We start from the raw sequence: 12,224 nt of genomic DNA on the forward strand, positions 1-12,224 counted from the left end.
GCTACCAGGCTGGTCCAATTTAGCCATGAAACCTCCCACACTAAAATGACAGGTGTTTCAGTTTCATTGTCCAACCCCTGTACTTCTACATTGTTGGGCATATATCAATTCTAGACTTATTTATTTTTTTACATTTCCCATGCGTTGCATTTAAGATATTTTAGGTTATCTATCTATCTATCTATCTATCTATCTATCTATCTATCTATCTATCTATCTATCTATCTATCTATCTATCTATCTATCTATCTATCTATCTATCTATCTATCTATCTATCTATCTATCTATCTATCTATCTATCTATCTATCTATCTATCTATCTATCTATCTATCTATCTATCTATCTATCTATCTATCTATCTATCTATCTATCTATCTATCTATCTATCTATCTATCTATCTATCTATCTATCTATCTATCTATCTATCTATCTATCTATCTATCTATCTATCTATCTATCTATCTATCTATCTATCTATCTATCTATCTATCTATCTATTTAAACATTAGGAGAGAATTGTTGCAACATAAACAATGATAGAAAAAGACTCCTATCTGAAATGCCTAATGACCACTGAATGCAGTAAAACTGAACTTATGCTGCCTGTGCTTTCCTGTGCAATTCGTTGGTCGTTTACAGTTTCTATGCATTAAATAATTTGTAAACTTAAAATATTTTCTTTTATAATGAATTGGAATTGCATGCTTGCATCTAAAATTCAAAGTTTCCACAAAACAATTTGTTTTGTCTCATTATTGTTTTTTACTAAGTAAGTAATCAGTTGTTGACAAGACACTGAAAGCAGGGGTTTCGTTAGAACTGACAGTGGATTTATTTATTTATTAGACGTGTAAAAAAACCTCAAATTACTCATTCCATACCAGTTGGTGGCGGTAGTGCGCGTTAAGTGGTTTGAAAGTTGACGGACGCTAAACACAACGACGACCACGAAGAAGAAGACAGAAACATTAGCAAACAAACAAACGAGACCAGCTAATTTAGCTTGTGGAAACATTAGGTCTTAGTTTTGCCGGGTTTACGTTTTAGTAGATTAGTTATTCTTATTTAACTGATTCTGTATAAACTATGTATCGCCGCCCCGAAAGGGAGACGACATCTGAACCTGTTATCTAACAGTTGCTAACTCTAGCTAAACGTCGGCTAACCTCAAGTTAATCCTGTCCGTTTGCTTTGTTTTCTGCTGGAAATATATATACACTGGGGAAATAAAACAGTCCACATTGGACCGGAACAGCCTGGTTCATTTACGAATTGTAGTTAGACGCCCAGTGTCGATTATAGCCCACGGTGTACAGACATAAACCGGAATACGGTGAGTGCCTCAATACAATGTCACATAAACAATATTGCTGTGTTACTTAGTTATGTACACATTACTGAATACAGTGCTTCCATTCAACGGGTTTCTGATTTCTCATTGGAGGAGAAGCAACTTAGGCTGTTTAAAATTATATCGGTTTGATTTGGAAGTAACTTCGTATCGGTATTAGTCACATTTTTGTGCAAGTGAACAAGTCCTCACTACTTTTGGGCTACATATTGCAAAGCCGGGAAAAAATAATGCATGTAAAGTTGAATGTAAATGAAACCAGGTTCAATACTTTGTAGAACCGCATTTCGCTGCATTTACAGCTACTTTTGGAGAGCAGTCTTACACTAGAGAACTAAACGTTTGCCCGTTTTTATTTGCCAAATAGCGTTTGTAATTATCATTTTTAACTCTTGCCAAATGTTCTGAATGGAAAGTCTGGACTTTGTTTGGACCATAACATTACTGTGCTTAAGATGTAAACCGTTGCATTGTAGCTCTGGCTGTATGTTTGTTGTTGTCCTGCTGGAAGGTGAACTTCCGGGTTTCTTCCAGTACGGCTCTGTAAGTAGCAGTCTCCATTTTCTGTTATAAGCAGCTTTCCGGTTTCTGCGAATAAACGCATTCCCAGAGCATGATTCTGCCATCACCATGTGCCATTGTGGGTGTGCTGTGTTCAGAGAGATTTGCATTGTTAGCACAGAAAAGAAACATAAGTTCACATTTTGGTCTCACCAGACCAGAGCAACTTCTTCCATATTTTTGCTGTGTCCACTGCATACCTTTTGGTCAAGTTAAATTTATCGTCTTTCTCACCGCTCTAACATAAATTTACGGAGTGCACAATATTACTCTGCAACTAATGGTGCATTTTATTTTGCTGTGTCAGTGTAAAGGGGGCTAAATATGCACACCATACATATTTTATTTGTAAAGCATTATAAAACCAGGTATGATTTCCTACCATATCACCAATATGCACTACTTTTTGTTGGTCTATAAAATTGTTTGTAGTTTGTGCAAGTAATGTTGATATTGTAGATAAGTGCAATGTAGTAGATTGTCTTCATGAGTCCTTGTTAAGATCTAAAAGTCTGATCGGTGTGCAACGATCCTCACTGCAGTAGTTCTTTTGGCAGAAATGTCCTTTGTCATTTAATTTCAAACAAAAGAAGTCTAGAGAATAGATTTGCATTCTGAAAAGCAGAATCTCAATCCCTGCTAAATGACAATTGCTTCAAACTAATGCCTGCTGTTCATCTACTTCACAGTTCATCTCTGTCTATTTCCATTCCTAAAGAACCTGAATTGTCTTGTTTACCTACAAATGTTAATGTTGACTGTAATCAGCAATCCCTTCATTCTCCTTCCTTCTAGTAGGAGGATCTTTGGAAATTTTATTCTATTATTTTCTTTCATAATTGAAGAAATCACTGCATTTTCACTTATGTCCACTTATGTCACTACCTGCATTCCCAAAAAAAACAAATGTATAACAAGAGGAGAATCTCTTGGCAGTAAATATCTTAAAAGTATAAATCCTAAAGTGCCTTATATTCTGTAAACAGAACTTACTGTTGGTTTTGTAGTTAAGCTTTGATATAAACAAAACACACTTTGACAAATTATATCTCCCTCTTTTTTGTTTATTTAGACCAATACTTACTGTTCCAGCCAAATAAAAATATTCAACACCAAAACAAATTATGTTTACTGGAAAAAAAATACAAACCAGAATAATAAACAAGAATAATTTAAATATCTTAACACAACTAATATTACAACTGATTTCTCCAAAATGACAAAAGGCCTTGATAGCTTTTTGTCTTTGCCACCACACGGTGGTGCAGCCACTGTTCCTTTAAGTTTGAATTTGCAAACTTGTTATGTCTAAGGACATTTGGGGACTTTGCTGTGTTTTCGTATCCTTTTCCCTGTTATGGAAGGCAATGCACTCATCGTTGAAATTCTCTTGACTTGGCAGTATTTCTAACTCGCAATGAAAAGTCACAGTCTGCAGTACATTTATGTGAGGTTCTCCAGCTCAAACACGCCTCATCCAACTAATGAAGGCCTGGATTGGTTGCATCAGGAAAGTCTGAGACTACAGCTAATTTGTCAATGTGTGCTCTAATAAAGAACACTTTTCAAGGGGTTGAATAATGTTGACACTGCATTAGTTGTTCATTGTAAACGTCAGGTCAGTTTAAAATTTTGTCAATGAATCAAATCTATAGTGGGGGTTGAACAATTTTGGGTGGAACTGTCTGTTCAAAGTGGTGCTCCAGGCTGATGAGATGAAACTCTCCACTCGAGTGTCATTAAGACTTACGTCAGTAAAGCGTAAAAGTGTTAGAATAAGAAAATAAGACTCAAGTTGATTTATGCCAGTTGTTTTATTTCAGTCTTTTTTTTGTTTGGCAAAGGCACACATTTTTGATCATGAAGTATTATTTTGTATTTTTTCTTGTTTTAGTGTCCCTGAAAGCGACCAAGGATGGCTCACCTTGGTGTCTGGTGTATGCAGACTCAAATGAGTGTCTTTTTACTAGTTTTCTGCTGCATGTATGTTCCCTCACCATCACATGCTTACATATTTGTCGTAAGTAAAATTAAGGATTTAAAATGCATTTACTGATAGGATTTGTCTAGAAAGTGAGTTTGTAATCATATTCCACTAATATTGTGTTTTTCTTTCACCAGCATTTTAACAACATGACCTCCATGTTGTTTGAGGACCTACCTGCTTTATTTGGACCTTCTCTTCCTAAGCAGGGATTGATGGTGAAGCCTATCTTTTATTTATTACTGCACATAGATGATCATTGTCGATGATGATATTTTTTCTGACTTTACTTTTTCCTGCATTCAAAAAGGGAGTTTTGGTGGTTTCCAGTCCACTCAATGGTTGTACAATAATGGATCCTCCTCCTCTACTGCCAACAAACTACGATGCCAACACCACTAAATTTATCGCTCTCATTAAGCGCTACGAATGTGATTTTGATATAAAGGTGAGCAGTGTTTGACAAAGAATGATTAGTGGAGTTTGTGACACAAACTGAGCTTATGCTGTTATGATGTTATTTCAGGTTTTGAATGCACAGCAGGCTGGATACAGTGCAGCCGTTGTTTACAACATGTACTCAGACCTTCTTCTTAGAATGAACTTCAGCAACGGTAAGTGTTTAAATTGCTGCCTTACCTTGGAGGGTGAAGCTTGGATCTGGGAATGAAGTTGTGTTCCAATTGGATGTTGGAAAACTTGTACTCGGTTGTTGTTGTGCTTTGTGACTAGGCTAACTACTGTTAGCACTACTAGCAGATACCAATGGGTATCTCTGAATTGTTTGCATTTTGACTCAAAAGGAATCTACTGCTGTTCTTTGTGTGACTGATTTAATGAGATAAAAGCCCTTTTAAGTGAAAACACATTTTATTTTTGCATATTTCACACAGAAAATATGTGCAGTCACAAATGTAACACACTAAGGTCATTCTAAGTGATTAAAACATTTAATTTAGCAATTTACTTTTTTCTTTTCAGGCACTATTGCAAAGCAGATTGAAATTCCCTCTGTGTTCACCAGCAACTATGCTGCAAACTTGCTTAAGGACGTTGTAATTCAAGAACAAGGGTGAGGAACAAAATATGTTTAGAACGTACTCTAGGTAATTCATTAAAAATGAACAAAGTCCACAAACTGTTTAATAGTCAGCATTGTATTTGGACATGATAACAATTTACAGACTTTGTCACATTGTTGGATTTGACGCATGATTTTTCTCTGTCGACAGAGCCTATGTGATACTCAAGCCGGAATTTATTTTTCCACTTTCTTACTACCTTATTCCATTCACTGGGGTAGTTGGCATGATTATTATCGTGATGTGTGTAATCCTGGTAAGTATATATGATGCAGGCACTGGAATAGATGAAGTTTCGATGCACCAGGGTATCTTGCAGATGGTGCATCTCCATTTTACTACCCTAACCATTTATCCTCTGAACTTAGTTACTGGAAACCCTCTTTCTACTCTTGGCTGTTTGTTAGAAGGGCCATTGCTATTGGTGCTGTTTATGTGAAATACATCTTATGATGCCTCTATGCCCACCTACTGCTTACTGCAGGAATGTTCTGCAGTGTCTCTCGCGTAAGCAAAAACAGCTGTTTTCAGCAATAAAATTATAACCAATGACTCTTTCACAGTCCCTTCTCTCTGGAAATCATGTTCAGTTACTCCAAACTCTGGTGCAGCTACAACAAGTTTCATATGTTTTTCATGGACAATTAAACTTCTTTTTACTCACATATGTGGCAGAGGAGAAAATGGGAAATCCAAGCAGATTACCACATGTTCTTCTGCCGCCGTAATGTCTGACTGAAACCAAATTAAGACCCCTCCAAGCTCAAAGGAATCATCTAACATTAATAATATTTGGTAAATTAGGCCAAACGATGTTCCAATATTGCGCTTCACACACTGCAGACCTAGGCCTTGTTTCTTTCAAAAATTATTAACTGATGCACACTTTTGAGGGGCTTTGATTGTCGAAGTCGAAGTGATTTAAAATCTGTTACAGAAAGTTAACAGAAAATATGGCTGGAATGACTGAAACCTGATGATGAGAAAATTCAACCAATCCGATTAGATCTCCACTATAAAGGTTTGGGGTAATACCTGTCTACCGGGGCGTGGCGCTGATAGTGTAGGGGTTGAGTGGGCGACCATGTGCTGAGGCTACAGTCCTTGAGGCGGCTGTCCCGGGTTCAAGTCCTGGATCCGGCGACATTTGCAGAATGTCTCCGCCTCTCTCTACACCTCTTTCCTGTCTGCCTACTGTCAAAAAATAAAAATAAAGGCCACTAGTGCCGAAAAAATATATTTTAAAAAAATACCAGAGCTGATTTCTGGGATACTGTTCAGTCCGAGGGAATGGTTTATAACCCCAGTGGCTGGAGGGGAATAGGAATGATTCCTAAAAAAGTATTTTTTTGTTGTCTTAATTGGTTCCTGATTTTGTTCTTTACATTTATGTTGTTAGGTAAAAAAACATCAAAATTATTAGTGTAGTTTATTGAATATCAAGGTGATTATATATATAATCTTTTTTTCCCTTTTGATTTGGTCATGGGTACTGGAGGCTCACTTTGCTATTGTTGTAGCAAAACATTATGACCTTATTGAGTTAGAGCCAGCAGAAATTCTTCTTTAAATGCTACATGTATTCACTGGAAACGTCCTTCCTTTGTCTCTGTTTCTTAGTTTGTTTTCTAATTTCTTTGCCTAATTTCTTATGGTGTGAGTTGAATATAAGCTTAAGAAGTACCGTTTTAGTTATTAAATTCAGTTTATGTTCGGTTTCTCTTCTGTGTTGCTCAGATTATACGGTGTGTGCAGTACAGAAAACGTCTGAGGAAAAATCGGTTGACCAAGGATCAGTTAAAGCGGATTCCAACTCATAAGTTCAGGAAAGGTAACTGCTGCTGTAATCATTTTACTGGCACTGCAATCTATAGATTTTTTGTTGTTGTATTGTGTATGTTATGTGGAACTTTCTCAGAAGAGATTTAATAATGTGGGTCTTTACAGATGTGATATTTCCCTTGCTGTTTTATAAATGTGTATTATTGCTTGTCTGACAAATCAATTTAATCAGACTCTCTTTGTCAGAACTGTGTAGTCTGTCAAAGTTACAGTTCTTCCACAAATAGCTACTTTTTCATTCACAGCTACGATGACTTAGATCTAGATTTCTTATTGATATTTTCCTCTCAGTGCATTTGATAAACGGTCTTTAAAAATGAGCTGAGAGGATGCCTGAGCTCCTTTTTGGAACTACAAACTTTTGTTATTTTTATTTCGATGACAGAGTCCATCAGCTGACACCCCCCCTGATGCCTTGCTTTTCTTTAATTTCAGGAGATGACTATGATTTGTGTGCTATCTGTCTGGATGAGTATGAAGAAGGAGACAAGCTGAGAGTTTTACCTTGCTCACATGGTGAATATTTTGTATGGCGTTACGTTAACTTCGATGTTTAAAATTTTGAATGTAAGAGATTACTAAGAAATTCTCTTATATTTTGTGAAGGTTTTATGGGTGTTGGTTAAACACTTACCTCTCTCTTTCATAGTGTTCTGCTGTGTTATTAGTTTATTTTTAACTGTATTTCTCTACTCATCACATTGTTTCTTTTCTGGAATCTATTTCTTTTTTTATTTTATTTTTTATATAGCGTATCACTGCAAGTGCGTCGACCCTTGGCTCACCCAGACCAAGAAGACGTGTCCCGTGTGCAAACAGCGCGTCACCCGGAGCAACACGGAGCCCTCCGAGTCCGACTCTGAGGAAGAAGCAGGAGGTCGACGAGAGGAGGAAGAAAGAGAGGGCGAGGGAGACTCTGAGCGCACTCCTCTGCTGCGCCCATCCAACCCTGGCTCTCCATCTGGGACCCCAGGGGCCTACTTAGCCACCACCACTGCTGCCCAGTGCCTCGTCTCTCCAGCTCACTGTGACTCTCCCATCCTGGGCTACGAAGGCTACTACTCCCCACAGGAGGACACTGACTCGGAAAGTGGTGACGGAGAAGAGGATCTGCACCACAGTGAGGATGATACAGCTCGGCTCATTGGTAGGAACGGAGTGGTGGTCTGAACTTAACTACAAGAATATTAGGAAAGTTTTAATCCTAAAAGAAGGCAAAACAAGCGGGGAGGAAGGTTTTGCCTCTATTCATGCTGTTTGAGCATGACAAGTTAGATGGAAGATTTATAGTCTGAAAAAAGTTATTTTGGTTAAAGTGGGTTATGAAGGAAAGCTCCCAGTCATTTCCGCTCTTTTCAATCATCTCTTTAGATGTTTGTACTACAGGGAAGGTGACAATGTTTTTCTTTTTAGTTTTATTTCTCTTAAGAGAACTAGATTCTTCTGTTTTTGATGATTACGCTATAATAGAACATTGGAAACATTTTACATTGTACTGCTGCTTTTACATTGTTGTTGACATTGCTATGTAGGTAGTTCAAATTTTTAGCTTTATCCCATTTATTAAGTTGAGTGAACTCAGGTTTCTTTCACAATTAAAACATTTAATTTTGGGTTTGTAAGTGAAAAAGCAAGTGCAAAACAATTAGCAGTCGGGTTTGGTCATGTAAATGAAATTTTAGGTTTTTGCTTCTCTTTTACTCTGAAATATTGACCCACACCTAAATTACTTCTTCTTTTTTTACATTTTTATTTACGTACAGATTGAGAATTGTGGTGTTGAAAAGCGTTTTCGGGATAAAGTGCGTTGACTTATGTTGGCCTTGATGTTCACGTGTGTGTTAAATGTCTGCAAATCAATAGTCGATATAGACACTCCCTTCTTTTCTTATTATATTCTTCCTGTTGATCTGTCTCTTGTTCCGTAATCTAATAACTTGCTTCCTGTTTTTTTTTAAAGTTGAGAGAGCTTGTGTTTCTGTAGCTGTATTAATCAGCATGGAAAATGCTTTTATTTGTAACCTGACATCAGGACAGGTCTTATAAAATTAAGGACCTGTTTTGGGTCAAACCTGCTGATTTATGTAAAAAGCTTCACAAGTGGAATTCTTAAGTGGGTTTGGCCATAATGTTTTATTGCTAAAATAAATATTAATTATACAAATTGGATCTAAAGCTGAAAACTATTGACTACTGTTATAACTTGATGATCTGTACCACTCTAAAACCATGTACACAGGGTTTTTTATGGTCATTTTGTGTTACTGTCGACATAGTCAAACAAGCTTTGTATTTGGAGATGTACATTAAGAGTTCTGATTTTTCTATGAAGAAATAGTGCAATTATTTGATGATTTGATATAAGTCCATGAATCTTAAGACAGAGGAAACACTACATATGATGAACAAATTGTGGGGATTATCTTTTAGTGGGCAGGGTATGAAGGTGCAGCAGGACTGTGGATTATTAACATTCCTTCACATTCTACTGCCCAGTGACCCCTGCACTAGTAATGGTTGATTTGAACCTGTTTGCAATGAATTAATTGTTTTCCTATTCACAAAATGCTTCAAATATCTTTTGTACTGTACCTTTTTTTCCTATGTTTCAGCTTTGTTCTATTAACGGAAACAAATGGAAATGTATAATCTTCAAATGTTAATTATCACAGATTTTGTTTTTTTAGAATGTGCCTAGATTATCAGATGCTACATGTACAGAGTATAAACCAAGATTGATAATCCATAAACTATGTAAAGGTCTTGAGAGGTAAAGACAAATGTGTTGTTTGTATAAAGAGTGAAATGAATTGAAATGGGACTGTGTTGCCATAATTTGTTGTAATAGGAAAGTTACATAATTTCTCTTTACAAATGCTAATTGACACATAATTCTTGATAATAAAGCCATTATGAAAAATAATTATTTGTAGTGTTGTTATTCAGACTTTTATATCACCATAACTAAAGTGGCACTTCACTCCTGTGTGAAACTATTTCACTGACTTGAACTTTTTCACTTTTTGTGACATGAAAGCCAAGAACTTAAATGTGTTTTTTTAGGCTGTTTACAGCAGAGCATAATTGTGAACTGTAAGAAAAAGGATACTCGGTTTTACACATTTCTACTTCGGAATGATGCTGCCACCACCATGCATTACTATGGGGAAGGGTGTGTTCAGCGTGATGTGCAGTGTTAGTTGGTCACAACACATGGAGCTTTGCATGTTGACTAAAAAGTTAGATTTTGATGACCAGAGCATCTTCTACCACATGTTTGCTCTGTCCTCTACATGACGTGTGGTAAACTGAAAGCTGCTGATATTCTATGGGTTTCCTCTTGCCTCTGTTCTTTAAAGGCCAGAGTTATGAAAGGCGCAGGTAATAGTTTTTCTGTCTCTGTGGCTCCTCCAGAGTTACCATTGACATTGTGGCTGCTTCTCTGACTAAAGGCTGTCAGCTTGGGTTTTAAAATTTTTGAATGACTGAACAGAGCTCTGTGAGATGTTGCAACTTTAGCAGGCTGTGTTATAAGCTAAACCTGCTTTAAGCTTCTCCAGAACCTAACCTGACCTGTCCCTGCTGTGCCCCTTCCTGTAATTAAACTGAGAATCAATTAGAACAGATCTGCTCTCTTTACTGATTGACTTCGGCGGACAGTTGGTTGCACAGGGCTTTATTTTGGGGAGTCAAAGTGATGGATGCTGAATAAAAATAAACTTCAGATTTGTAAAGAAACTTTGCAATTATGCACTACTAAATCCTAATAAAATACACTGAAGAAACTGTGAAACGGGCATGAATACCTTGGCAGAGTCGTTTTATGAATAGTCTTTTTTTATACCTATTATAATTTTATTTCCCCTTGTTAGCTGTTATTACAGGCAAATAGATGAGGTAATGCTTTAGTTTGTTTAGTTTTTAAACTTTGTCCTATGAATGATTCAAATTCCAACGTATGAACCAGTGTTTGTTTACACAGAACAGAAACCCAAGATTACCTATAAATTAAATATTTTAAGCACTTTATTGTTATTAGCAGCCTGAAACACAATCACAATGTATCTACTTCTTACGATCTTTAGAAATGAACAAGTGTGACAATTTGGCAGACCTAAAATGGCTTATTAGCATCGAGAAGGGGATTCCAGAAGGTTTATTAGCTGAAAACTCTGCATATTGTAGACTATCGTCTGAAATATAATCCTTCTCTTAGGTGCTGTTGAGGTAGGAAAATTTTACTGGCCGTACATTACTCCTCACCTCTCATCGACTCTTTTAATTTGACACCCCAAAGGACAATCCTCAGTCAGAGATCAGTTGTACGTTTCCACAAGTTTATTAAAACCAATCTGAATTCAGAGAGGGAGACATCACACTTACACTGGTACCTGAAAACGTCTGTGTGTTGTCTCACTGGGGGTGCGCCACATTACATTTTATACCCCACGCTGCTATGCAGTACACATACACAATCATTCTGTCTGTGGACGTCTCCCCAGCAACAGTATCAAAGAAACAGAGATACATTTCATCATTTAATTAAAGAATTGTTTCCCACACGTCTTCAGGAATCTTCAGGGAGAGAAGTACCATGCCTCCCCAATCCACTGCCAGCTTCTCACGATACAGACAGAAAACACCTGCAAGCTTTAACCTTGAATAATAAACACTCATTGTGTGACCACACTAGAAGCTAGTTTAAGTATTTTTCTAACTCTCAAAAGCATAACTAAAAACTCCTAATAATAATCATTCTATAAGCAGCAAATCCCAAATATATCTTAGCTTTAGCTACTAATGATAAGGCATTTATATTTCCACAATTCCTCCTTTTGATCTCCACCAGGAGATCACTCCACATAGGGTGCAGCCAGCTCCAGCCCCTGAAGTCCCACCGTCAAAGCACACATCTGATAAGTAGGAGGTTTAGATTCAGCACTCCCCTTCTCAATTGTGGCAGTGACGAAGCGAACCATCAGAGCCCTGATGCATGGTACACAACAACAACCACAGGTAACAATAGTGGCAACAAAAATAGCTATAGAAATCATTAATGACATGACTAAACCTTTCCATTTTCCAAACATATCAGTGAACCATTGCTCCAATGCATTGTCAATCCCTGAATGCTTGTGCATAGTTTTACTCAGAGTTACTGTAATTAAGCATGCCTGGAACCGACAATGCAATGGAACTCGCTGAAATTGAATCATCCTGTGAACTTTAATTAAGACTTTCAGAGAGAAGATAAAAATGAATTAAACCAATATCAATATACACCTCTTACTCCAGAGGGAACAGAAGGATTCTTTTACATTAATTATGCTTTAGGCCCTGCTGCCTCTGCCTCACCTTTTGCCTGAGAACTATTGCATTTCCTGCTTCTGTAGTCTCAGGG

At 37.1% G+C, this 12,224-nt stretch overlaps 1 protein-coding gene across 2 annotated transcripts; it reads left to right on the forward strand.

Annotated features, from left to right (window-relative positions):
• The first annotated feature begins 916 nt into the window (after positions 1 to 916).
• On the forward strand, positions 917 to 9,746 carry rnf167 (ring finger protein 167). 2 transcript variants are annotated; one of them, XM_047379704.1, is made up of 10 exons: positions 917 to 1,336; positions 3,810 to 3,935; positions 4,037 to 4,117; positions 4,210 to 4,347; positions 4,426 to 4,513; positions 4,881 to 4,971; positions 5,132 to 5,237; positions 6,719 to 6,812; positions 7,259 to 7,339; positions 7,575 to 9,746. In XM_047379704.1, the coding sequence occupies exons 2-10, from the start codon at positions 3,831 to 3,833 to the stop codon at positions 7,991 to 7,993; spliced, it is 1,203 nt and encodes a 400-aa protein (XP_047235660.1). In that variant the 5' UTR covers positions 917 to 1,336; positions 3,810 to 3,830; the 3' UTR covers positions 7,994 to 9,746. The 2 variants fall into 2 exon arrangements, with proteins under 2 accessions (XP_047235660.1, XP_047235661.1); XM_047379705.1 differs by lacking the exon at positions 3,810 to 3,935.
• The last annotated feature ends 2,478 nt before the right edge of the window (positions 9,747 to 12,224 follow it).

The sequence above is a fragment of the Girardinichthys multiradiatus genome, chromosome 11 (assembly GCF_021462225.1).
Source record: "Girardinichthys multiradiatus isolate DD_20200921_A chromosome 11, DD_fGirMul_XY1, whole genome shotgun sequence".
Lineage (NCBI taxonomy): Eukaryota > Metazoa > Chordata > Actinopteri > Cyprinodontiformes > Goodeidae > Girardinichthys > Girardinichthys multiradiatus.

Coding starts and splice junctions, on each gene's coding strand:
- rnf167 (XM_047379704.1), top strand. CDS start 3,831: ATGGCTCACCTTGGTGTCTGGTGTATGCAGACTCAAATGAGTGTCTTT. Junction 4,514..4,880: donor TAGAATGAACTTCAGCAACG/GTAAGTGTTTAA, acceptor TTTTCTTTTCAG/GCACTATTGCAAAGCAGATT. Junction 5,238..6,718: donor TCGTGATGTGTGTAATCCTG/GTAAGTATATAT, acceptor TGTGTTGCTCAG/ATTATACGGTGTGTGCAGTA.